The sequence below is a fragment of the Tympanuchus pallidicinctus genome, unplaced genomic scaffold, assembly GCF_026119805.1.
Source record: "Tympanuchus pallidicinctus isolate F22 unplaced genomic scaffold, pur_lepc_1.0 scaffold3, whole genome shotgun sequence".
In the NCBI taxonomy this organism is placed as follows: domain Eukaryota; kingdom Metazoa; phylum Chordata; class Aves; order Galliformes; family Phasianidae; genus Tympanuchus; species Tympanuchus pallidicinctus.
In genome coordinates this window covers 22,114,892-22,141,787 of record NW_026294747.1, presented here as the reverse complement: position 1 = coordinate 22,141,787, position 26,896 = coordinate 22,114,892, and the positions used below count along the sequence as shown (strand labels likewise).

Here is a 26,896-nt window from a genome sequence, read left to right as displayed (position 1 = left end):
TGTCTGTTCTCAAATCCTTTTCTGCTCATTTCTCTGCTTCACGTCATGATTTATACACCTCTAGTTTCTCCAGGAATTTATGGTCATATTTGTCTGCAAAGCACATGGTGGAGCTGTAGGGCTGTCTAAAAATGATCACAGTAATAAGCTTAGTCATACTGCTAGAGAGTAGGCAGCGGAATCTATTTTAGAGAATAAGCTGATTGCCTTCAGTGGCAGAAGCAGACTTCCTTTCCTCAATGCTGGTTTCTCAGTGTACTGTTTAAAGTCATCAGGACTGACTAATGAGACGGTTCTGTAGGTCACCAGCCTGACTCAGAATGGATGTTCATATTGTTAGCAACTAATTCCTGGCTTAGAGGAACCATCTGGAGAAATACGATTACACAAGCAGGAGACTGCTGGTAGAAAAAGGGGGACAGTTCTCTACGCATCTGATGGGCATTCAGCTCAGAATGCCCATCTCATCTCATCTGAAAGACTTATGCAGAAACAAGTTTGTTACTGACCTTGTCCAGCTCCTTCTGGATCATCCAGCACTTAGCCACTCCTAGCAGCACCTGGATCTGACCCAGGCGGTTTCCAATCTCTGTCATGATGCTCATGGCAGAATCATACCGGGGAAAGGCTGTCTGCAGTGGCAGGAAGGAAAACACATGTTTTGCTATGACCCGCTTTTCACACCCTCTTCCCATCCCCTCTGTCTTTCATGGTAGCTGTACCTGCACATCTCTGCGACTGCGATGGATATCAGCAAAGCACACCAGACACAGTGCCTGCAGAGGCCGGTCACCATGCTGAAGGGCAATCTTCATGGACTCCTGAAAGAAATTAGGTCTTTGGTCAGTAAGGGAGAACAAACGGAGCGGGGCTGTATGCTCCAGACACTGAAGGGTCAACTCTGGAGAAATGGCACAGCATTTTTAGTTAGTTTAAAGTACAGTCTTGTTCGTGTTCCTAACTAGAGGACATTCATAGGCTCAAATTTTGAGGCACACACTGCTACTAAAACCAGAGCTCTAAGACTGGGAGACAGTGGGAATATCTAGAGTCAGATGTGAAAGTCATGGCTTCCCTTTCCTCCCAGCCCTGTCCTGTAGGTAAGATCCCACTGCAGAGACCTCTGCCAGCTCTGTGTGCTTGCACCCTTGTACCTCACAGCAGTCCATAGCGTCTGCCAAGCGCCCCAGCTTCCGGTAGGCCACTGCCATGTGATACTGGCTCATTGCACGGTACTTCAAGCTCCAGCCTGCTCCATAGTCATTCACCAGCTCTGCTGCTTTACATGGGAAGAACAAAGCTTTCTCATAGTCCTGTAAGGCAGACAGACAGTAGTGACAGCAAAAGACTGAAAAAGAAAAAAAAAAGGGACAAAAGCAACTATTTTTGATTTACTAATACTGCAACAGCTAGCAGATTTTTGTACGCCTTTCTTCCCCTGCCTGTCCTCTTCCACGTGCCCTGCTTTCTCTATTGATGTGAATATCAAACTGTGGAAGGTGGAATTGCCATGTGCTGAATTCATATTGCTCTCTATTTTCAGGACATGTGAGAAATGACACAGCATATGAATTTTATATAGTACACCAACAGCCATATGCTGCCAGAATCATTTGTTCTCTTCTGTAGCTGAAGCCTGAAAACTGTCTCTGGTTTTATGTTATCTTTGCTTTCAGCATATACATGCAGCCCTCATGTTTTTCATGTGGAAAGTCAGGATCTCTCAGAGGCTGGTTATTCAGCACTGCAAGAAGCAGGAACAACATAATAATGGCCTCAGCAAATCCTCAGTAACTAGTTAAAACACACATGCAAAAAAAAAATATATATCTACACATCTTTCTGCATTAAGAAAGTTTAGAAATAAACCTTGTTTTATGATAAGTACATAAAAGTATTAAAGATATCTAAACCATTCTCAAGTGAGATACTTCAGTTAGCGAGTCTTCCGTTAGTGACGAAAATCAAGACTTTTTCAAGAAGGGAGATGATTTGTTGCATTTATAATGGAAGTTAGAACTGCAAATCACTTCACCCTCAATTCCTGCCTGGTTTTGTACATACAAATAACTATTTGCCTGCAACAGTAGTTGAACTAGAACCCTTTGAGTTCTGCCTGCTTGCAGACACTGCCTCCTCTGATGTGATCTTTGAAGCTAAGTTTAATCTTTTCAATTCACAGCTGCTTCTGCTGAACTACATAAGCATTCCACCAATCCTTACTACAAAGAGGAGTATTCTCTGATGATTTTACAGTGTAGATATTTAAATTTGGAACATTCTGCCAGCACTTCACTTCCTACAGCAGATATAAGTTGAAATTCACAATGCTTTCCATTATGAGACAATTGCCCTCCCATCCTCCCCCCCCTTGGATTACTGCACCTTTATCTGGGCATAGAAGTTCCCAAGGCTACAGCAGACTCGACACTCCAGCATCTTGTCGTCATTGTTGTGTGCATAGCGTAAAGCTTTTTCAAAGCACTCCAAAGCCTTCTGGAAAATGCTGAGGCCCAGGAAGGCATTGCCCATGCTGAGGCTCACCTGGCCATTCAGCTGCGGGCTCACAGTAGTACCCTGCATGTTCAAGCATGTCTTACAGTAAGATATTGTTTTCTGGAATTCACAGAGTTTCTCATTGCTGCGAGCCAGGTTTAGATAGCCCTCTGTAAGGTAATTTGGGTCTTCCAGCTCCCGTGCTGTGTCAATCTGTACCACTGCGAACTTCAAGTAGAAAAGACCGTGTTTATAAAAGGCATGCAATTTACTTAAATACAGCTCAAACACTCACAGAGTAGCATCCTGCACTGGAGAAGTGGCACATCCCTGAGCAGGGCAGCATGGATCACATGGCACGATATACAAGCAATTAATTATCTGAAGGTTTACACGTAAGCAGTCTATGTATGTGAACAGTCTGAAGAAACCTCTTTCTCAGCCTCTTGGACATGGACATTGAGCTGGCAGTTAGTGGAAGGAAAATGCTAAGTGACCCTAAAGAGAAGCAGGAGAGGCAGAAAACCTCTGGCAGCTCCACTTTCTTCTGCTCACATAATTAATTCTGCTTTCTCTAGAAGGCTTAAGATATTGAAGTACTCAATTAAAGAAACTAAGTAAGCTATTTCATCAATTTTATTCTAAAAATTATAGTCTAGTATTGTTTTTTTTCTTCTATGGTTCCCTGCTTCCAGTTCTAGTAAATTTTAAGTCTATTTTCTTTTAGACCTCACGCTCTTCTGTGCTCGGTGATGAACCAAGCACACTGCTGCCTTGAATTAACATTCATAACAAAGGTAAATATTCAGCAATTTTCTCTATATGTGTTTTCATTAAAGCAGTCAGATTCACAGATAACAATTCCTAAAGGCACTATCTGCTTCATTTTTGCACATTGGCAATACATAATGATTTAATCCGCTAGAACATGTTATGTATTCCAAAGTAGAAACCAATACAACTGCTTATGCTTGGGTGTATATGTCCACCCTCTCCTTAGCATTTCAAGAAAGCTGCCATGTGGACTCATTAGCATGTGTTAGCTTATTCTTTCCTGCATTCCCTTACCTTTATGTAAGTTCTTCATTACTTCTCGATTGCCACAGCCTGATTCCATGGTGTGAAGCAATTTTTCTCTCCGAGAGACTGAGCATAACAACTCTTCTTAAATCACAGTTAATTTCATGTGTTTAATTCAAAGACCCCTTTTTCCCCATTATTTCCTCTCTCAGTGATTAATATTAATGTTTTCCATCCTCTATCTTTGATAGCTTGCAGTAAAATACTCAGTTTGAATGAAGCTATTTGTTTTTCCTAATACTAAGAGGAAATAAAATTCATCTAATCTGAGCTCTTCTTTCTGTTCTCTTCAGGGGTAACAAATTATGGTTTGAGTATCTTGGGTTCACTCATTTGCCTGTTTCCCAGGTAGCTATACCTTACCTTTTTGGATTCTCTCTTCCCTAATCAATCTGTTGTTTCTGCCACCACCTATCCCACAGCGTTTCTCAGAACTTCTTGTCCTCAGATGTTTTCCATGTGTGTTAATACCCTTTTTTCCTTCATGCTAATTATCTGCTTTGTAGATGAGGTTTTGACATGTGCACAGGTTCACTCATAAGATGACCCCACCACTTCTAAACAGAGCTACCAGGAATTTTTCAATGAGATGTGGCACCCCCTTCACTTTTTGTGCTACGTGCTGAATGATTACTAGTCTAGTAAGAGGCGGTCAAAAACATTAGAACACCAAGGCCCTTTAGTAACACCCTATTTTAGACTGGGATAGCTACTTAAGACTGTTAAAACACTGTCCTGTCTTCCAGATTCCTCAGTCACTCTCCCAGACACTGTCTGCTACTGTATGTATGCATCCTGTGACTTCTCAGATCCATTCATCGGCTTCTTCTTATTCACTTCATCAATGTGTTTATCCTCATGCTTTTCTGAATGCAGCTTCAGCTCCTTTTTGCCACTCTTTGATCAAGCCCTATATCCTTTCTCCAATGCTTCACAACTGGGAGCCTCTCTCTGACCTCAACTGTCAGACTCCTCCTTGAACATCTTTCAGCATCCACCCCCTACTCCCAAAAAAGAATCTCTGTTCCCCTCTTAATCAGTCTCCTTGCAAACAATTGTAATAAAAATGTCAGATCTGTGACAGATACCAAGCAGTTGAACAAGATAACAGACATTTCCTCACAAGACTGCTGCTTATTCTATAGAATCTACTTGAAGATCTCTATTTACTCTGAGGTACATGCTGAAAACAGTTTTTGCTGTAGTAAATGTTCTGTTTTCATACCTTTCTCTGAAGCTTCATCACATGGCGAGCTTGTATGAGGAATAAATCAAGAAAGGTCCCCATGATTACCTAGAGAACCTCATTAACCTAGGAATCCTAAAGGATGAGGCCCAATAAGAATTTGTACTCTGTGTATCTTGTAAGCTGGAGCTATCAACACAGCGATTAAGGCAGCTCACAACATGCTCCCAATAGCTAGCACATGTTACTATATGCAACATAAAAGCCCTGATTTTACATTCTAATCTCCAGCCACACTCTGTAGTGGGTGTAACACAATGGCATGCATTCATCTCCAGTTTGCCTTACCTTCAGCATATCTTTGTATCTGCCCATCTCTGCATGAGCAGTGATGAGGCAACCCAAAACGCGAAACCTGCCAGCAGGATCCGCAGACTTCTCCAAAACCCTCATCCAGACTTGCAGAGCCTTTTCAGTCTGATTAGACTGGTAGAGATGGAGTCCTTTTTCTATCTGTTGCTTTGTCTGGTCCTGACCCATCTCCCATGCATTAAAAAGCCTCATGTACTAATCTCTAAATGCAGCAAAAATGAAGAGCCTGAGAGAACACAACATAAAATGCCCTAATACAGGAGGGCAGGTTGTGTGCTCAGAAAGCTTGGAGCTATAAAAACCCAGCCATGCCAGGCAGCTGGAGCTGTGGAAGGCAATGGCAAGAAGTGGTTGTTTGGCAATGAAGGCAGAATCCCAAATCCACTGAACGAATGTCTTGCTCGCTAAGACTACATCAGTGCATTCGCCTGTCCAACCCCATCAACAAAGACGAAAAGCACAACAGGGGGAGAAAGAGAAAAATCTCAAGTGACTGGAGTGAAACTCAATCTGAGCAGCCACTGCTAGGCATCTCCATTGGTTGCAGCTGTTCCTGCCAATCTGGCTCACGTGGCTCCCAGGAATGCTGGTCAGGCTTCCAGCCTCCAAGGTCAGGGTGAGCCAACTGCCCACCCCAGCCTGCCAGAATGCAGCTTATAAATACCTCATGGAGAGACAGACAATCAGCTGCAGTCACAGGGATGTTATGTTTGCCTCTCTTTTCTCACTTGCCCTTTTCTTTTGCAAAAGCACTGTGGTGATGGGGTAGTCTGTGAGGTAGTAGACTCAGCTAGCATTGTATCTTTAGGAACAATACATACTCTAAGAAGTAGGTTATGTTTTAAAAAGGAATTCAAAAATTCCAGTATGTACACTCTGCTTGCAACAATGTGCCTGATAGTAGAGCATATCCAGAGAGGGCCACAAAAATGATCCAAAAGACAGAACACTTCTCCTACAAGACAGCATGAAAGAGCTGGGGCTGATCAGCCTGGAGAAGGCTCCAGGGAGACCTAATAGTGGCCTTTCACTGCATAAAGGCGAGCTACAAGAGGAGGACAGACTCTTTAGCGGGGTCAGTTGTGACAGAACAAGGGGAAATGGTTTCAAGCTTAAAGAGGGTAGATTTAGGTTGGATAGAAGGAAAAACTTTTACACAGTGAGGGTGGTGAAGCACTGGAACATGTTACGCAGAAATGTGGTAGATGTCCCATTCCTGGAGACTTTCAAGGCGAAACTGGATCAGGGCCTGGGCAACCTAATCTAGCTGCGTATGCCCTGGTTCATTGCAGGGGAGTTGGACTGGATGACCTTTAAAGGTCCCTTCCAATTCTAAGGATTCTATAATTCCATACTTTGCCAGGCACAAAATTCTGCCTCCTTTCTGAGGACCTCAGCTGGCAATGGGGACTATTCCTGTGCTCAAGGATCAGCTCTGTCATCAATTCACTGCCAATATGCCACCAATGGCTTCACTTCTCAGCATGATAACCACCCTGAAAAACTTTGTCTGTGACTGACTGTTGCTCACTGCCATCAGATACCTGTGACAGTCCAAGAGTCTTCAACAGAATTTGTTAAACACATTTTTGAAGTTCTACATCCAGACTTTTCTGAACATTAATGAGGAATTACAATGAATTGAGGCAATACATTTCTGTGCCATCTGCTTTACATAAGATTCTCAGCCCAATTTGAAGATAGCTTTTAATTCTCCTATCTTTGAAAGAGTAAAGTTAGACTGTTTACTCTAGGAAGCAAGTTTCATACCTCTATTGATCTGGTATGCATTTTTAAGGGACCCAGCCTTTGAACCATCTATAGACTTACTCTGCCCTTCAGAAGAAATACCTAACTGTGGGGGGTATGAAGATGCATCAGGGATATACGAAGTTTTTCAGATACAGAAATCCCCAATGCAGTTTTGTAAGTCTTCTACTGGCCAATTAGAAATGGCAATTCAGATTTTCAACAACAGACCTAAATACAGAAGCAGGCCTATCTCCAGTTATGTCCATGCTTCTATATGAATATGATGCCTGGGGCCATGGGCAACCAGGTCTAGTATTCAGTGGGAAGGTTGGTGACCCTGGCGGGGGAGTTGGAGATTTCTGGTTCTTGAGGTCCCTTCCCACCTGGGCCATTCTGTGATAACTGATGGAATGCTGGTTGGATCATCCTGGTCTGGGTCATAGCTGCCCAAGGAAACACAAACCCAGAAGAGCCTTCCTGACGTAATACTCTTAAAGAAATCAGGACACACAAGAATAAGGAATCAGAGGCTGGAGATTCCATCCATGCCTTTATCCAAAATTCTATCAGAAAACAATTGAAAATACGTATTTCTTAATGGTAGAAATCTTGATACCATCAGGCTTATTTACTTTTGTGAGCTTGTAAACTCTATGGTAATCTCATTATTTAATTTAGCATTGTTTTTTAAAGAGGTGATGTGCTAGAAAGTGTTTCAGCAGAGCCTCTGTATACCCCAACTATGGAAATAAACTATGGGAAAAAAAAAAAACAAACCTACAGACAACTGAAGGAAAGAAAAGCTAACAAAGAGCTGGTTAATGCACAAAGCCAACACTTAAAATTATCTAGTTCCCTTAGATTTCAGGGTTTCTTTAAAAGCCAGATTCAGAATGTAAAAAACTCTCCTTCCTGCAGTGATTTTCACATGCCTCTCCAGAGGTGGGTGATGGGATGGACACATGATGAAGATAGATCCCCGTGGAAAGCAACAATAATGATGTGGCCATCAGATTTCTGGACTTGTAGAAACGTAGAGACCCAGAGACAGCAGCCATATAAGAATTAAGCCAGTCAGGACTCAAAAAGGGGAAACAAAAAAATTCACATAACTCTTTGCTGGAGCAGACTACTTCACTTTATTTTCATACCTGTCTGTAACTTAAACTCATTCTGATATTTTTGGGCCGCTTTACTGTAACACTGATTTTACATCCTATGAAGAAAGATACCTTGCAGGCTGAAAAAGCCATTCTACCAGGGAAATAATCTGTCCTGCATTTTGCTGATCACAGTGTACTTCCTTGCTTTTGTGTTGCATGTTATTCTCCAATGAAACAGTGCTTAGACTCCTAAGAGTCCAATAATCTGCCAAGATGAAAACTTTAACTTAGAGTTTAGAGAACCACCAAGCTCGAACTAATCATCCTCAATAAACAGAAACATACTGTGATGTGAACAGTACCCACCCTGAGCCCAATAAACCTGTCTAAATACCGAGAGGTAAGTGGATAGCATCACCTAGACACTGACTACGTGTACCTGAGAATTTAGTGGCAGGATGATCAGTCTGCAGCTCTAGACTGCTCTACATCACATGGGAAACAAATACATTACAGCTCGTGTACTGTATACAAATACAATACAGCTTCTATATTAAACCATCAATTGATATCAATGGAACTGCAAATAAACTTGCAAGACGCGTGGAAATCACGGAATCTCACCTGTTACACTGTGAAGCTATAGTCATACACATATTGATTTTCTAACAGTGATCATGCTGAGCTGTTAATCTCCTTGCCCATTACTTTTCATAATGTATCCCCTGTGGCTCCTGGGCACATGAAGACAGCAGAACATAGTGGTAAAAAATCAGGAATATTGGAGCCTGGAGTCAAAACAAGCAGTGAGAGCTAGAGGAAAATGTGAGAGAAAGATAAGGTATCCTAAAGCATTCAATATCAGAATTTAATCCATAGATTTGTGTTTTCCTGTTGATATTGATGAACTTAAGAACCTATGTAAAATGCTGCTAATTTTCAGAGATTAATACACTGGCTCTTATTTATAGCTTAATAGTCTATTGATTGGTGGTGGACTTCCAAAGGCTAAAACAAAACAAAATACCGACCCAAAATAAATAAATAAATAAACAAAATATTAAAAAAAGAATGCTATCTACCCAGAGGGATCTACCATCAGATCCGTAAGTTACAATGGGCAAAGCTGCTATTAACCAATTGGGTAAGATAGGGCTTGCCGTCTTTGTGGTACAAGAGGGAATCTTCCATCCCAAGTAAGCAAGCTACTTCTCTGATTCAATTGTTTCTCTCCATCTTTCACCTCAGACATATTTGAACTGAAATATCTCCAGCCTTCCTTCTCAACAGCTGCAAATTAACTGCAATGATCCCAGCACACTATGCAACAGGTGGCTTGGCGCCTCACTCTGCAATGGGGTACTGCAAAGGAAGGAATGCAGCAGTGAATCCTGGTGCTTGCAAGTGCTCTCAGATTTACAGTCATGTAGGAAGTAATGGGGTGAAACCAAGTATGCCATTTAACAGAAGAAAAGAACATGAGAGAGGAATATAACTTCCCCTGGGTGTGCTTGCACTCTGAGATGGAAGCCAGCAGAAGGAAATATCCTACTGAACTGTAGAATTGTTCACAAACATAACAGAGTCATGGTCATTGTGGTACTTTCTCCTCTGAGAGGGGCAATACTAACATCAAACTAGTGTCAAGTTTCTGAATGAATTATATAGGCAGAATTATATTCTGCCTATGACAAATATTAACCTTTAGACAACACATTACTTACAATAAAGTAATTATTGTACTTCAGTTCTAAAAGCAAAGCAGGCTTTGCTTATCACAATTTTTTGCCCATTGTAAAACCGGAGCTACTAAGTCCTGAGGTGTTATAAAATTCCAAGAGGTTTTATGAAAATCCCAACCTGCTTGGATTTCCCAGAATAGTATTTCCAGGCACAAGAGCACGAGGGCTAGAGGCACTTCCACAGTGCAGAATCAGGACAAGTTCTGCAAGCTTAGTCTTGTCTGGGGTAAAGAGGCTGTGGGAGTGGAAGGTATGGGGCTCGTAGGAGTAGAATGAGATGACTTGTCCAGAAGTGCTTATCCAATCCTACGTACCACCATGCACACATTCTGTTAATAGATAGCTCAGGTCTGGTGTTGTGCTTGAGTTAATCAGTCCTTCAAACACCAGAAAGCATAATGCAGGTGTGAGGCTGGGTATGTCTACAACTCATTCCTCGGTGAACCACATACCAGCATTATCCAAGGTTTAGAATTTGAGCAGGAAATGACACAAGCAAAAGCTAAATAACCATAAAAACATTTTCAATTGCACTCCACGTAGCTGATCAGCATGGAAAGCAAGTCTGTGCATCCAGAACAAGTGACACTGGATCATGAAAATTTTTGTAGTTCACAAGTAAGAAACTGAAAGATAATTCTCATCTCTCCTCAGCATCCCATACCTGGATCCAAAAAGAACCTCAAGTTTAAGACACAAACACAACACACAGGGACTCTTCTCAAACAGTTTAATAGCAAATAAACAAAGGAAGGTACCACACTTGGCATATACAAAATGACTTATTGTCGGTGTGTCTGTGCAATTAAAACAGCTTTAAGTTGCCCTTTGGGACAAAAAAAAAACAAAACAAAACAACACACACACAAAAGGAAAATTCCTTTAACACATACTCGCTTGATCCAAACTTGTAACAAATCTTTTCATTTTTAAATCCACTACACAAACTGCCATCAGAAAAGCAAAATGTGCTCCTCTGCTTCTTAAACCATTGAAGTAAAATCCATAATTCTCTACAGAGTACAACACAATTTCACACAAAAAGACATTTTGTTTTGCAAATCAAAACAAGAAAAATAAAGGAACAGCTCAAACAAGGTAAAGAAAAGCATTTCTATGACTGAACCACGACTTCGAGTTGATTAAATCCCATTACTGCAGAACAGACTCTACATTTGGTCATAGTGGCAATTTGTTTTCTTGTCACATTGTGAATCACTTTACATTGTTTTCTAGTAGAAAAGGCAAAAAACTGTACAAAACCCCTAGTGTTAAATACAATGTTTGTACCAATAAAAAAGCCCACAGGTTTGTCTCCAAAATGTAAATTTTCTTTTTAAATTATTCACAAAAAGCAGCCAAAAATCAGAAAGGCAGCTGCTGCTCCACTATCTCAAATCCATTAAAACCACCATAGAACAATTAAAACAACCAAAGGAAGGAAAGGAAATAAGAAAGGAAAGAAACATCCAACGTTTGGCATTTTGGTTTTCTTCAGATATTTTTCCACAGGTTTCCCCAGAGTTCCTTACGGAACCAAATGCGCACGTACAGAAATGTATTGGCAGTTACTCAATACACCGCAGGGTATCAGTGTCCCCACTGACACCCAGCCCTGTGCATTCAGACTGTGGGACTAACAGCAGCCAGCCCACAACCCCACCTTCAAAATAAACAAGTCTCTGTCCTTTTCTCATCCAGCCTCACACTTCGTTCCCAGGTATATGTACCATATCCCAAAAATGTTCTGTCTCTTCAGCTGCCTAAAGACTGTCTACGCAGATCTAACTAGTATGTCAATGGTATAGTATCCTCAGTCAACTCAGGATTGGGATGGAATCTTCACTGCATTTTCATTATCCCAAACACTGGACAAAAGTATGATTTCTACCCAATCAAACATAATTAGTAAACTCCTTTCTCCTGGGATTTCATGTCATATCATTTTATATGGTTAAGATATCTATGCTATCTCTCTGCTCTTTTTGACTGAAACTTCATCACAGCACAACACCCTTCAGGCGCCTTCATCTAGAAGCTACGTCTCACTTTCTACCTGTGCAGATCTTAAGTAGGGTTGGGGGAAGCCTGCCATGCAGAAAGCAGTGATTCGTTCTCAATCATTCTGCAAGCCAGAAAAACTGCTCAGCTCATTACCCAATTAAAAACTAAACAAAAACTAAAAAATCTCCGTAGAGATTCCCCAGCTAAGCCCCTTGAGAAGACAGCTGGGGATGGTACCCTGTTCAGGTAACAGCTTCAGAGGCTGTCGTATTGTGCTTGTCACTTGGGAAAAGAGCCAGCAGTTGTATGACTAGGTTTACAAATGCTTTCTCTAGAATATTTCAAATACTTTATTTCAAGAGCTACCCTAGATCTTTCCAGGATCCTGCCACCACCAGAGTCTGACTGATAGTATTAAGCTGAGGCTAGACTTCGTAAAAGTGTGCCCTGATTTATATAAAGTACTAGTAAAGAACGTTTCAGAGGAGCCCTAGCTTCAGAGAACTTTAGAAACAGAAACACTACAAAGTTCCCCCATCTTCCTGCTTCCCAGCTGTCCCCTTCCACCAAGACTCCTACTACAGGAATAGTGAAGCCCAGCCCCCAAGAGCCTCTGACAGTGCTGGAAATGGAACAAGGTCCAGGTGTTCTGTCAGGCAGACAGTCTAAGTGCACAGGTAGATGCCCTCAGGTGGCTTCTGATCAGATATTTCTCATACCAAAAACACCAATTTAAAAGGATACCTTTGAAACCCATTAAATTGCTCAGTTTTTGCACAAACTATAGAAAACAGAGAGGTGAAGGTGATATATACGAGGGTGTGAAGAAAACAGCAGGAAACATGCAAAACACTTCTGGGCATGATCTCAGTTTGAAAGAATAAAACAAAAACATCACATTTTGCTGAGGAGATTGTAGTTACGAAAAAAACCAGGCATGCTGGGGCTTAACAAAGTACAACATCAACTTTGATCAAATTTTCACTGCAGACTGATAATCACACAGGGAAGCAGGGGAAAAAATAAAATTAAAAAAAAAAATAAAAATCAATGAATGCAAGGGCAAAAATGTAGCTACAATCGGAAGAAAATGTAGTTCAAGTGTTTTCTGCTGATGCCACTCAAGTCACAAGTTCGAACTCAAAAACACATGCTGTCTCCTCAAGCACAGAAACCAGATCAGCAAAATGTGACTAGGAAGTCTCCTCAAAAATCGAATCACACGACATAATTGACTTTTTCTTCAAAACTGTGTTTTTAAAACTAAGCACACAGAAAAAACTAAGCCTAGAAAGTGATTGGCTGTATGTTCACAGAAATATAAACACTCCACAAGGTATGCTAGCAAGGCTGCTCTGAAGACAATTACAAAGAATCAGATTCACAAAATCAAGTGGTTATCTTACGAAGGTCTAGAAAAATAGAAATTCTTTTATATTCAAATGCAAGTTTAAATATTCCCCCTTCAGCAGTCTTTCTAGCAAAACCAATTTGGCAGCACAAAAAAAAAAAACAACAAAGAAAGAAACAAACATAATAAAAATACACATCAGCATCAAAGGTCAACACAAGGTCAAAGGTGAGAGTTCAAGCATCAGAGAAGCTGAAGAGACAAGGATTTGGACGATGTACTTGAACGCCACATCGACATGCTTTAGGCACAACGATGAACAAACGGCAGGAATCTAGAAAAAAAACAAACCAGAAAGAGGGAGACCCACTGAGTTACACAGAGCAGTACATCCAAACAAGGAGAGAGAGAACAAGAATGGGCACTGTACAATGAGACCTCCTGGGGAAGGGAGTTGACAGGGAAGGGCAGCACATGCCAACGATGGACAAGTAAAAGTCAAAGTACATGAAGGACACCAAGTAAACATCAAACTGCCAGAAACTAAATGGAAACACAGGCCTCGATTTTCCTCAGCATCCACTCTGTGGAGCATGCCATGGCCTAGGGCCACACTGACTACTATGGTTCACCCTGTCCCGTTGTCCAGGGTCTCGACTAGCTCTGTTTAAGAGAAGAACAGAGCAAGCACCCTCCTCAGGAGACTGATTCAAAAAAAATAGGGCTCCAGTGCTCAGTCAACCACAGAGATTGAGACTGTGAGAGACAAGACAGAGGACTCAATGGGATTCACAGGTGGTCAAGGAAACTTTTTTAGCATCCTTATATGGGAATTTCATAGGCAGTGATAGCCCAGGAAATCCATGTTCTTTCCCTCAGCTACAGCCCCTTCTCATTCCCTAGTAGCTCATGAAACTGTGGAGTTGGGTAGCTTGGAACAGGAAAATAAAAAGATTATACAAGACAAGTAAGTGGAACCAAAAACCCTACACATTAGAGAAGAACTCCTTAAGACTTGACTGCTAGTTAAGACTTGTCCTAGCTGAGTACTTTCCATACCATTCGACCTGCACAGGGATTTTCCTTTCCCAGCCTTTAACATAAACAGCCCCCGGCTCCCTGGCTTTGCAAGGAGGGGATTCTGGGCTCTGAGTAGCTCTACAGTCACTGTTGCCAGTTTGATGAATAGAAAAATATGTGTCCTGAACCATTCATAAGGTTTATAAATATGTTAATTCTTAAATTTTGATATACCTTTGTTTCTTCCCCTCAACCTCTGGAACTGCAAAAGAGAAGAAACATTTTGGGAAGAGTGAGGAAAGCAGGAGAGAGGAAACAAGGCTTTTCTCAACTCTCCTGAACTCCGTTTTATTTCCTGTATGCTGCCTTATTTTCTCAGCACCTCTCAAAGCTGGTGACTAGTGCAGGATGAGACTTTGATATTATACTACAGCATTCATGGTTTGTACAGAAATACAAAGGATTGTATTCTAGCTCCAAAGCAAAAGGCAGTACATTGTCCATTAGAACTGTGAGACTACTTAAAAAAATGCTAAGATTACTTTGCTCTTCATGCTTTCCAGTTTAGAGAAAGGACTTAGCATGGAGTAGAAACAAACTCCAGCAGAGTACAATGGAACTCTTGCAATTATTTCCACAGTTCTAGAAATGCTCTAGCTGCGAGGTTTTAAGTTCTAACCAGAAACTTCTCATGATCTGAGACATGAGACTGAATCCATGGCATGAAATCAAGTGGTGCCTAGCATGCACCATTCGGAATTGAGAGTGTGATTTGTTTAGGCTTTTTGAACAGATTTTTCAAATGTTTCACTTAGAACTACCACTCAAGTCGCTAAGTTCCAATAAAGCCATTAGGAAGCAGCCATGAGAAACTGAATGAGAACTCAATTGCTTGGAGAAAATCATTTCAGCTTGTCCTTGTTTTATTCCCATGACTATGATATTGTAATGCAACTGTTCTGCATTCTGTAGCTTATACTTTGTAGTAAGTATGCTCAGGGATGTATAACACCCTTATGTTTAAATGTCTGCAACAAAAACCTTTCAAAGTATTTTGCTTGTTCATAGCAGCACTCCCATTTGCAGCCTGCTTTATTCAAGTTTTTGTTTGTTTTTAAGATGCTTCCAAATAAAACACTTAGAAACAACTGCATAACTTGATGGATTCTGCCCAGTTGCCCTTCCCTACCTCACAACTATTAACAAGAAATACTTCAGCCGATTGTATGATACAAGCAAAAATTATTACAATGTGTAACTTGCTATTCAGATTTAAAGCTTTTTCCTTTATTGATTTTATGTGGTCAGAAATTTTGAGGCATATGTTTTCCAGAAAATACTTTACTAGCTGCAGATTCTATTTTATCACTGAAATATAAAAAGAATTTCACTGTCATTGTCTCATACTTTTGAGAAGTTCCAATTCTCTTCTGCTTAGATTTCAAATTTAAGGACTATGTATCAAAGGCATTTCCTAACAGTGCAAGGTCTGTACTGCAGAAGGGAAAGGAATAATTTATAGGGAAGTTTCTAATTTTGAACTGTTGGTTATCTATGAGACAGAAGAATCTATGAGTTCATTTGCAACAGTACTACATACTAAATAGCATCAGACTAAGACTTAAATCATTCATAATATTTTCATATTATTACAATATATCTAGTAAAATCAAATATATTCTGAGACAAATGTATAAAGTAGACACATTTCCATCTTGCTTCTAGAAAGTACGTAAGTATTTTCTGGTGACACAGGTAATGTGCAATTCTATTTCATGAGAAGTCTCATGAGGCTTTGTTTTAAAAACTTTCAGATTCTTTGGCTTGAATTAAAAGAAAATTTTGCCGGTGTGGCTAATTAAGCCAAACCCTCTAAAGCTTATTTGAACTCATCTGGTCCTTATTGAGCTATCCAGGAGTAAAGTGTTTGACACAAGAACAGATTATAATCAAGAAACATCTGATGATAGTTTCCCATATTATAAAATCAAGAGTCAAGCTTGCCCCCAAATGGTTTTGCTACTGCTGTTTCATATGCCTTTTTAACATTCCTTCCAATCTCACTGTCCCTGGCCTATACAAGCATGCTTTTTAAATTACTATTACTTAATTGTTGTTCTGCAGATAATTTCCTTATTTCTAAAAATATTTTAATGTATTCTTTCAAAACAGATACTAATCAGAATCTAATTCTTTGTTTTGGGCAGTTTGCTCCCATCAAGTCCCAAGAGCTGACTGATCTGTTTTGTGCTTGAATAGAGCATGGTAGGAATTAGAAATAAGATAAAATAAACCTCGAGCTTCCTTCCCAGCAGTCTTAGACTTTCCTTCCTGACAGACAGTGAGGAAGAAAACTGACTTAGAACTGGAAGGCAAGAACCTAAGTTTCTAGATTGAGCAGCAGCAACCAGAAAGACACAGGAATGTTAACTTTATCTGACCAGTTCTGTTTTCAGAAGAAAATCTGCTAAAGTCACAAACTTGATACATTTATTAACTTTGGCAACATATACACTGATACACCAAAAAAGGGAAATCTCCAACATATACAGAAAAAGGGCAACATCTTCAGCTAGTGAAAACTGATGCAGCTCTACTGAAGAAAGCAGAACTACATTCATTCAAACCAACTGAAGATCACGTATTTTAGAATTTAACCTGCATAGTTTTTTGTTTTGTTTTCTTCCTTTTTGGCAATACTTACAATGTAGTTATGCCAGTAAGGCACAAGAACTAGCCCAAGTTACCTGTCTAAGGTGGTTACGTCTGGGAGGAGTCACTGACCAAACAGTATAACGGTTGATCTCCTAAGCACCTATCTGCAACAATGCCCAGCTTGATCTGTAAGTCACAGCACTGAGGACAAGCTGTAGGATGTGAAAGCTAAAATGTCTAATTTTGGGCAGCTGAAATGACTACTAAAGAGGCCAGAGCATCAGATTAAAAGAAAAACGAGACAAAGTTCTCAGATAGCACAGTGGGGTAGGGTGCAAAGAAGGTAAGAGTGACTGTAGAGACCCCAGAGCACAGTGCTCTCCTCCACTGGTTCACAGCATTCATCTCTCCCATTTGGCAGTTGTTGGGCTGCAAACAGGCCACTCAGTAGTTTCAATTGTGCACATCATTATGAGTGTAAAACAATCACATTCAGGATTCTACAAAACCCTGGCCTTTTTTTTTTTTTTTTTCCAGTGAAATAATTTAGGTAATAAATACTCTCCACCCTGGAGCGGTATAAAACTTCTATAAAAATAGAAACAACATTCTTGGTTACAGCAGGTTGCACCTGGAGCAGCTGCTCCCAACTATTTTTTTTTCTTTTTTTTTTTTTTTCTTTTTTTTCTTTTTTTTTCTTAAAAGTATATTATTTATAAAAAATCCCATTATCACCCTGGAGGCCTTCACACTCCAACACTCTCTTCTCAGAAAACCAGGACACAACTTTCCCATCGTGTAGGATTCAAGTGTACATGGCTCACTTAAATGTTTACGTTTTTAGAGAGATCCAAATAAATAACATTGAAGGGTACCACATGCCAGCATAACTGGGAAATTTGGCAATCTGGCCTTTGAACCTTTGCCATCACAAAATAATTTGAAAAATACTGATAGGTTTGCCTATATGCCATCAATATCTACAGGCATCAACTAACTGATTTTCAATTTAACAATGAAAAGGGCTCTTCTGCTATGGGTCAGGCCTTGTACTTCTGAGGTTTGAGAATGGGAATGCACGAGATTCCCAACAGTTCACTGCTCGTGGGCACACAGATTGAACATGGTGCTTTGATGGGTTTAGTGCTCCTCCTGCTGGAGCAGAATAGAAAGTCCAAGCCCTATGTCTGACTCCACACATTCATTATTTAGAAGCTGAATCCCAAGCTGCAGCGATAGCTCACGCCCTGGGAAACAGCAACAACCGGAAATACCAAGGAAATAAGGACAAGGAGAAAATATGAGGTAAATGGAATTTTTGTTAAAGACATACAGAAATTGTAAACTTTCTCTTCTGACAGAGGTGGGTTTTGGTGGTTATGACACAGGACTCTACTCTGATTTCTTAGAACAACTCAGGCCAGAGTGTCAAAAGTCCTTTGAGCCCCTAAAACCAGGGTAGAAGGCCCTTATAGCAATGCACTAGCAATTTCACATGTATGCATAAAAAAAAAAATGTGCTGATTGAAGGGTTGTGTTTATTTTTCCTTCAGTATAAAAGATAACGGACCAAAACGTGGAATAAGACTGAATGGCTCAATGCTCTGTGTGTTAGCCCTGCTATGCACTGGTACACACCACCTTAAAGGAAAACTGCAGTATAAAGAAATACCTATCTACTAGACTATATCACTGCACAAATTAGATTATTATTTTTTTGAATAGGTAATTATCTTTGGAACAGAAAAACCAAGAAAGGAAGTCCTATTAAAACAAGTATAAAGCAGGAGCTTCAAGAACTGTTTTAGGGTAACTCCGTGCTTTGTATCTCAATTTAACAGTGAAACAAACAGTACATATTACGCTTATCAGAATGAATTCGAAGTACTACTCTGTGAAAAGGACATTACTCCATAGAAATGGAGAATGTAATGAATTGTTAGGAAAAAAAAAAACTGGTGAAAAATTCTGCAGGTTATCAGAGATTGAAAATTTCCTGTTTCCAGCCTCAGACATATTCATCCAGTCTCTAAGCTATGTCTCTCTAAACCAAGTTAAAGGATAAGTTCTCTTAAAAATGGCGAAATCCACTGCATCTCATTAACATTCAGCAGTAAATAGTGAAATTTTCTGGGCAGACATTATCTAATTTTATAAAGTGCTGTGTACATTCACAGTGCTACATACACACTATTTCATATACAGCAAACAAAAAAACACTGCAGTTTTCCTTTGGCTCGTTAATGTGCTCACCCTTCCAGCCTATCTGCTGCTTTAGAGATGATTTATTAATTCCTCACCATAGCATACTGTTAAGGAAGCATCAAAGAGTGGGTGTGGCATGACAAAGGCTATTTTGCGTTGGTTCTTTGCTCACCCAAACTTAGATAAACTCAGTTTTCCTTCCCCATCTTTGTCTCCATCAGCTGCTCAGTGTTATTTCTGCTTTCCTTTCTCCTCTCCCCATGGCAGTGTGGTGTCAGTTCTGCTTCCCCTTCTTTTCTCTACCCCAAGGCAGTGTGGTTTCAGTTTCTGCGGCTCCCTTTGACCTTACCTCCCCACCCCTAAGGAGCTGGCATTGGTCCTTCTCAACACACACTGGTTACAAACACAGCAAACTTAAATAAGGGAAAAAAAAAAAACAAAACAAAAAAACAACAACCTCAGCGATATGGCACCTAAACTCCAAAGTAAAACACTGGAAACAAAAGCACAAACTTGTCCTTCATTCGAAGCAGGATTCTCGGTAGAGGCTGCAGCCGAGTCTTCAGGGGAAGACGTGCCAGATAGAACGGCATGGATCAGCTTCCAGGACTGTAAAAACACAGCCTTAGGGCTTCGAATCACTAAGTGCGCTCCTCTCCAACTTACCAAAAGATCCTTCTCACTCCAGTCCCGGAGGGGAGGGGCGCTCAGTATGGCTTGCTGTCATTCTTAGAGCGCTTGAGCTGTACTTTCAGACGCTTCATGCCGATCTGAAAGCCGTTCATTGACTGAATGGCAGCCTGTGCAGAGACAGGATTGTCATAACTTACAAAACCTGAGGAAGAAGGAAACATGCAGTTACAACGTGCCAAAGTTGTCCAGAACAGCTACTCACAACACGCTCACAAGGTTAGAGAGGCTTTCATGAAATATGATTTTCAAGAACTGATAACTGCTTAGAATATTCATAAAAATCTCTTACTAAGAGCTCTCTGACAGTGTTTTGTTTTCTGACATACTGAACTTTGGGTAAAAGCTATACAAAACTCAGGAAATTTAAATCAATATTTTCTAGAATTCCAACACGAAAAGAAGTATCAACACTTTTTTTTAATAAAAACTTCCACCTGGAAGAAAATCAAACCCAGAAAACGTTAAGTTCAGTAAAGAGACAAAATTGAAGAATATGGTGCTTAGGGACATGATTTAGTTGTGGACTTGATTGTGTTAGGTGATGGGTGGACTCGATGATCTTAAACATCTTTTCCAACCTGAATGATTCCCTGTTTATATGACGTTGGCATTATGGGATTAAGTCAGTGAAGAGGCTGTCACAGTTGTGTGATATTTGTACCAGCATTACTTCTGGTACTTCTAGCTTCTGACACATTGTATAACATTCCACAGAAAAAGCATACTCAAAATAAACTTTCTCAGGGTTTTGAAAAAACCTATTTCTAACCCAGTCAGTGGTTGACATTACTACCTGGGCAGATCACTCCATATGCACGTTTTACAGTCTGATGATTGCCATACTTTTTTTTTTTTCTTGTACTTTCAGAAAGCACCAGCTTATCTGCAACCTTTAGACTACTAAATAGTAAAAAGCCACAGGGTATTATGTTAGTACAGTGCTTTGAAAACCACAGAGAAAAGTTCATCTCTCTTATACCATCACAGACGTGAGAGTTTACAGTACAACAAAAATGCTAAAATTGCTCCCACTGCTGTTTTATGAAGAAAATGAAGCTATGAATCTTTCAGTCCACACATGCAGTATTCTGCTAGGTAAGCTAAAGGAGAATGTCTTTTGCTCCTGTGGCAATGCAGACATCAGCAGTTAACGTGAAATAATTTATCTGAATAGCAACAATAACATGATGTGTTGATTTACTTTTTTTTTTTTTAAATAAAATTCCTGCCCCAATGCATCTCCAATCTAAATACACACCAGGCAGAACAAAATCACGAATACAACCAAAATTAGGTAGTGATAACGGCAGAAATAGCTCTCTAATTGTAAAGATCTCAGAATTAGCAGGAAGCTTTACAAATGGCCTTCAGAGCATTTACAGGGCACAAGAGTCCAAACCTTTTATAATGTACTGTAGCCTTAATAGTAGCAATAAAAATATTACTAGAAATAATTCATAATGATGATGTATTAAGCAATGTATATAGCAATGTAAAGAGTTCATGAAGAAGCAGACAAGAAGGAGAGAAGGACCTGTTCAAATTCTAATTATGGCAAACACCAATGGTCAATTATCTTGGGTCCTAATGGTATATTTTGAGGTATATTAGCTTGAAACCACAAGAAGTCACAAAGAAAATAGGAAAATTCAGTTCACAGCTGGAAGAGTTGAGGTTCAAGTTAACAGTTACGGAAAAATCACTTGATCTAAAAGCTAAAATGGACTATATACTGGAAAAAGAGATTACTAGAAAGAAGTGGTGCATCTACAAGTAACAGTTAGACCCAACGTACCAAAACACTTGCTTAGATTGGTCTGCTTATCAATGAAAACCTTGGCAGAGACAACATTTCCAAATGGCATAAACATCTGCAGCAGATCCTGATCCCCAAACTCCTGGGGGAGATGGTAGATAAACAGATTGGCTCCCTCTGGACCTTCAAAGCAAGAATATAAGTTCAGAGAAAGAACACATAACATAAGCCTACATTATAGAAAACAATAAAAGAAATGAAAGACCATTCTAGCTGGATCTTCTAGAGAAAACAATGAAATCTGTGGTATGCACTTCTGCAGAGTATTTGATTCCAGAATAAGTCAACTTGATCATTTGCTAGGATTGATCATTTGCATAATTCTAGCTCTTTCTCCACCATCTTTGCTTGCAATTTCCACACTGTACTAAGACTGCTTCACACATCTTAGCTGCAAGAAAAACTGAACGATAAGCTTGATGTGGTTTCATTTGGCCAAACGAAACAAGGTAAATCTCAACTGAAGCTGTAAGAAATAAGATTACAAGTAATTTGACAGATTATTTTCTAAACACCACCCTACATTCTGCTGAAAGTTTACTCTTATATTCTTCTTTATTTTATACCACGTTACATTGATTCAGAAATTGCAGAGTGGAGAATTGAAGAGAAACTAAAGAAATGAGATTAAGGATCTGCACAATGAGGTGGAAGACAAAGAACTTCACATTTGGAAATATTGAGAAACCAAAGTTAGAAAACAAAACAAAGAAAACAATATCCTATACCACAATTGATTCTTTAGCAATATGATATATTTGGCTGAAGACCCATACACTCTACTCCTCCAAGAAACTGGAAGAATACTACTACTAAGCACTTGAGACAAGTTAAATACTGGGAGAAAATATCTATATAAAAATAACTTTACAAAGTCATTAGTAGAGACACCTCACAGGCTTTCCTTCAGTTTATTCAATAACATTTATTCTAAACAATGCCAGCAAATTAAAGCTTTGCAACACAAGGCAGCTGCAAGGGCTAGGCTTGCCCTTTTGAAAACTCCTCTGAAGTTGCTTGCAAATTTCTGCCTACCTTCTTTTTGACTTCCTGCTGCACCAATACTCTGCTGTGTTAAAAGACTCTGGTTATAGAGTGTGGGCAATGCAGCAGCAGCGTATTGCTGGATTCCAGAATAAGCCTGCGTGAGAGCTTCCATTGTGCTACCTGTCCCATTTGAAAGACCACCACTGCCAAGTCCTCCATTTAAAGCTGCCATGCCTGTGTAAGAAAGAAAAAGTAAAGATGACTGAGTACTGCCATTAAGTTGAATCAAACATCTTTCATGACTCTGCACTACTATAAAAAAGCAAGGAGCAGGAAAAACAAAATTAGCACAGCTTGAGGAATGATAACGTGGTATTCCCCCAGTCCACCACAACACACAGCTTACCTGCTAGAGAGCTAACATTCAGGCCTGCTGTAGCCCCTGCCAGTGTCTGCAATGCTCCAAGAGAAGCCATGGGATTAACAGAGGAGCTGCTACTGGAGCTAGGTGAGGAACCTGCTATTAAAATAAGATAATTAAATTTCAAACAATACCTTTTTATTGTGATAATTCAGCTTCTCCATTAAATCATTTTTGTAGGAACAGCTAGTACAGAACAAACCAAGGCAACAGTCAAAAGTCAAGTGTCAAGGCAACTGTCAAAAACACTTCAAGCACATAAAACTTGATTGATCTCGTACCAAAACTCTGTGTGTTTTTAGAACTTTCTACATTATAACATCTATTTTCTGCAGCAGTAACAATGTAATGACATGTAAGACATCTGAAATTCAACCGATTTATGAGTGACATCTACCCTTTGTATCTCAATCAAAGTGACTAGCAGCAATATCTATTATTGCAGCCAGAAGTGACTAAGATTTGCTACATATTAACATGAATCCTTGAAACACCACACAAGGTGAAGATGACCAAAAACACAGATAGGAGCAACATCAAAGAAAGCTCCAGTCAAATTGAACATATGGTTTTCCAATACAGCCAAAGCAGGAACAGCAGATGCCCAGACACATGAAATAATTTTCCATTAAAAATCACACTGCAGCAGCTCAGTCTGTGGCCAAGAAAAGGACTGGAACAAAAATCTAAAATACAGTCTGTCCTCTATTGACTGCAGCACCACTAACGCCTTCAACTGTTTTCACCTCAGCAAGTAATGTCTACAGATACAGTCCCAAGCAGACTGATAGCTGAAATGTCCTGCCACATTCTGTAACAGGTAAGAGTTAAAAGTGAAAGCTGGTGCTGTAGAGGCATCTCGTGGTCTTCCAAGAGGAATTTACATCACATCAAGTGGGCAACAGAAGAACTGAAATTCAGGCATTTTTACTTTCCTTCTCATTTTTGTAATTCTCAGTGTGCTGCATCCATTAAAGCTTTGAAAAGAATTGTTCACATCTGTCAAGTGGATTTACCTACATTTCATATTCATCATGTTAGATAGGTGACATCACGTCTCTGCTGGTATGGAACATGGTAACTGAACAGAATGCAGCAAGCTCATCTAACAAGTCAGGCCAAAAGTGTGCTCTTGTACCTAACAAAAGTACCCAGGGAGCTGCACTCTGTATGCAGTTGAGCTTTTGTACTAACAGAGGAAGGGACAAGTTTGTTCTGGGAAAAGTTTTAGACAAACATTCTTAGTATCAGAAATCAAAGTGTCCCAAACAATATGTCAAGATGCTTACTCCAAAGAGGAGACACTTTTCATCTTACTATCAGTAACATTTTAAATGCTGTAAAAATACAGAGAACAGGTTACAGTAATTCTCAAGTCAGTAGAAAAACAGCACAGCTAGCTGAATAAAAGCCAATGTAAAATAACACAGCTGCCTTGATTTTAGAGTATCACTTGTTTTTTGCAGCGCTTCATTGCTAATCTCCATAACTCAAGCAGACACTTCATTTGACAGATGAGAACACCATTTCAAGAGAAATACAAAAGTGGTGGTATGGGAAAGAAAAAATGAAGCCAAGGCTTGAGAGCAAAGTAAAAGACAGAATGGATCCTTTGCAACTTTAAAAAGGTTGTAATTTTAAATACATTCATTTAAATCACTGCAAAAAGATGAATGCATTTATTTTTAGTTCTGCTGGCTTAACAAACATCTGCTTATGCAAACATGAAGCGCTGTAAGACATAAACATTGCTGAAAATAAGAACAAGAAAATACAGTGTATTTTCTTTATCATGTATATACAAGAATTGCTGTAGTGAGTCAGCACTCTGGCTGTAATGGTGACTAAAGGCATATTGAAGAATAATAGAGCAAATACAAAGCAATTACAAAACAATGCTTCCTAAGCACAGTTCCAGCAGCGTGCAGCATTAAGACCTGTTCAGCTGAGGGCAATGTCTTTGTATTTAAGTTATGATTTTCATTCATTAATTACACTGCATTCTTAACACAATTTTTTTTTTTTTTCCCTTGTGTTGTAAGGCACTGAATTCTGCCATTTAGGCATGTGTCACACAAAGAAATCAAAGCAGCTCAAAACTTCACCTGATAACCTGCAATTCTTGCCTTAGAACATCTAGTGACCAGCCTTTTTATTCATTTCCCTATTCATCTATTTCATGCCACCTATGTATTTGTTAGGCTTCTGTCATATTCTCCTCCAACACCAGACCTCTATTTTACAGACTTTCTAGTTGCTCTGAATGGGAAAGGAGTTTCATCTCTACTCATACTCTCTCTTATTCTGTTTTTCTAGTTTTCATATATCATGTCAGATTGGAAAAATAGACCACAGTAAAAGGGATGGAAAAGCAATGTAAGTTTATATGTTTTAGTCCGTTCCTAATTCTTAACATCTTTTTTTTCTTCCTCTCGTTGCATTTCTTCCTTCTTGCAATGCTACTGAAGTTAAATATTCTTGGATCAATGTACTGAATTACACCTAGCTAAAACAGCTAGCTGTAAGCTTATAACTGAAAGGACAGGGCTTTTTTAGCAAATTTTAAGAAGTTGCAGAGAATAGCTAGCAAAGATAACAAAATTAGGACAATCAGCTTGCAGAATGTAAACAAATGGATTTTCTTGATGCTTTCCAGAGAAGAGCAAGTCTGTTCTAGTTCAGTCATCTAGCATACTTTTCACAAACCAGCAGTTTTTAATCTAAGACTTCAGCCTCTTTAATATCCATAGGTGGATGCAGGAGCAGTACATTCAGTTTCAAAGGGTAGCTTTGGAAGCTGCTTTATTGCAAATTTGAACACAGAACAAGAATTCTTAACACTTCTGAGTTCAACCACAGTGACACACAACCTACGTTTAATCAAGATCTTGCACCACCTAGACTTCCAACTTCTCCAACACACAAAAGGTACGAGTGCAGATAAAAGAAAACACCTCATAATTGCTGTCTGGATTTTTCCACCACTTATGCAATCTGAAGACAATCCAGGAAAGATAGCCAAATAAGCATTAGGTGGACATTTGGATGACAGATGGACAGGAGTCAAGCTGGTAGTCATCTCATCTGCAGTTAGGTTTAAGAGGTTATCACAGTAGAAGTTGCCATATGTCTCACACAGACAAGGAAGACATTTACTGTGTCATTTACATGGCACTGAACAGCTATATTTAGAGTTTTTAAGGTCTAGGCATGGTCCAGAAAGGATGCTCTGAATGCTGTGTCTAACAGTGCTCTATGAAAATACAGTGTGCGTGCACATATAAGTATTAATCAAAAGACAATTCCAAGTTTGGTTTCAAAAGCGACAATAGCTCAGAGTGAAGAGCTAGCATGCTTTGCAATTATGAGAAATATCATGAGACTGAATGCTGTATATATGCACATCAAGGTTTTCTTTTCCTTTTAAGTACAGCTTTAAATGCAAAGTGTATAAGGAAAAACTCTTAAACTGATTTTAATTGGTAAGTGACTACATATAAACCATTATACCCTCTGGAATTATTTTCAGATTTTTTTTTTGAAGAAAGATAACCTCCACTCTTAAATTATACTTGAAATTCTGTTTTAAGAGCTTACTAACTGCTACATGCTAGAAGCTTGTGAAGAATAAACTAATCTATCTGTATAGAATATTAATTCAAATGACACTCTATGATTACTTGATTGTAGATGCACAATAATTTAAGAATGTGATTGGCAATCAGAAACTTGTTCAGGCTTAGGACAGCTGGTGATTGAAATTGGACTGCTGTTCCTCACCCTCTGCTTCAGGAAATGGCATCTGGGGAGAGCTGTGGGATAGCTAAAATACACAGAGGAGTAAGTAATCTCAAAGAGTCATAGAATCATAGCATAATTTCAGTTGGAAGGGAACAGCCCAAAGCAGGTCTGGTCTCTGAGTTAGAGAGATCTATTCACAGCCTTTTTCAACACAATTCTGAATCTCTAAAATGATGGAGATTCCACAGCCCCTCTGACACCTGATCCCTGTG

The 26,896-nt window shown here is 39.6% G+C and overlaps 2 protein-coding genes across 13 annotated transcripts in view; both read right to left on the bottom strand.

Annotated features, from left to right (window-relative positions):
- Positions 1-482: 482 nt before the first annotated feature.
- On the bottom strand, positions 483-5,302 carry RAPSN (receptor associated protein of the synapse). Its single transcript, XM_052696081.1, has 5 exons — positions 5,111-5,302; positions 2,386-2,724; positions 1,155-1,313; positions 723-821; positions 483-632 (listed from the first exon to the last, which is right to left on the bottom strand). The coding sequence occupies exons 1-5, from the start codon at positions 5,300-5,302 to the stop codon at positions 483-485; spliced, it is 939 nt and encodes a 312-aa protein (XP_052552041.1).
- A 5,145-nt stretch (positions 5,303-10,447) lies between these two features.
- CELF1 (CUGBP Elav-like family member 1) overlaps positions 10,448-26,896 on the bottom strand; it is a 54,131-nt gene continuing 37,682 nt past the window's right edge. For 8 of the 12 annotated variants that reach the window (XM_052695983.1, XM_052695974.1, XM_052695972.1 and 5 more), the window contains exons 11-15: positions 22,869-22,982; positions 22,511-22,696; positions 21,455-21,598; positions 19,633-19,801; positions 10,448-13,420 (exon numbers count right to left, since the gene is read on the bottom strand). In XM_052695983.1, the coding sequence (XP_052551943.1) occupies positions 19,674-19,801; positions 21,455-21,598; positions 22,511-22,696; positions 22,869-22,982 (572 nt within the window). In that variant the 3' untranslated portion in view covers positions 10,448-13,420; positions 19,633-19,673. The remainder of the gene's footprint in view (positions 13,421-19,632; positions 19,802-21,454; positions 21,599-22,510; positions 22,697-22,868; positions 22,983-26,896) is intronic. The other 4 variants (XM_052695976.1, XM_052695980.1, XM_052695973.1 and 1 more) reach the window with 1 other exon arrangement.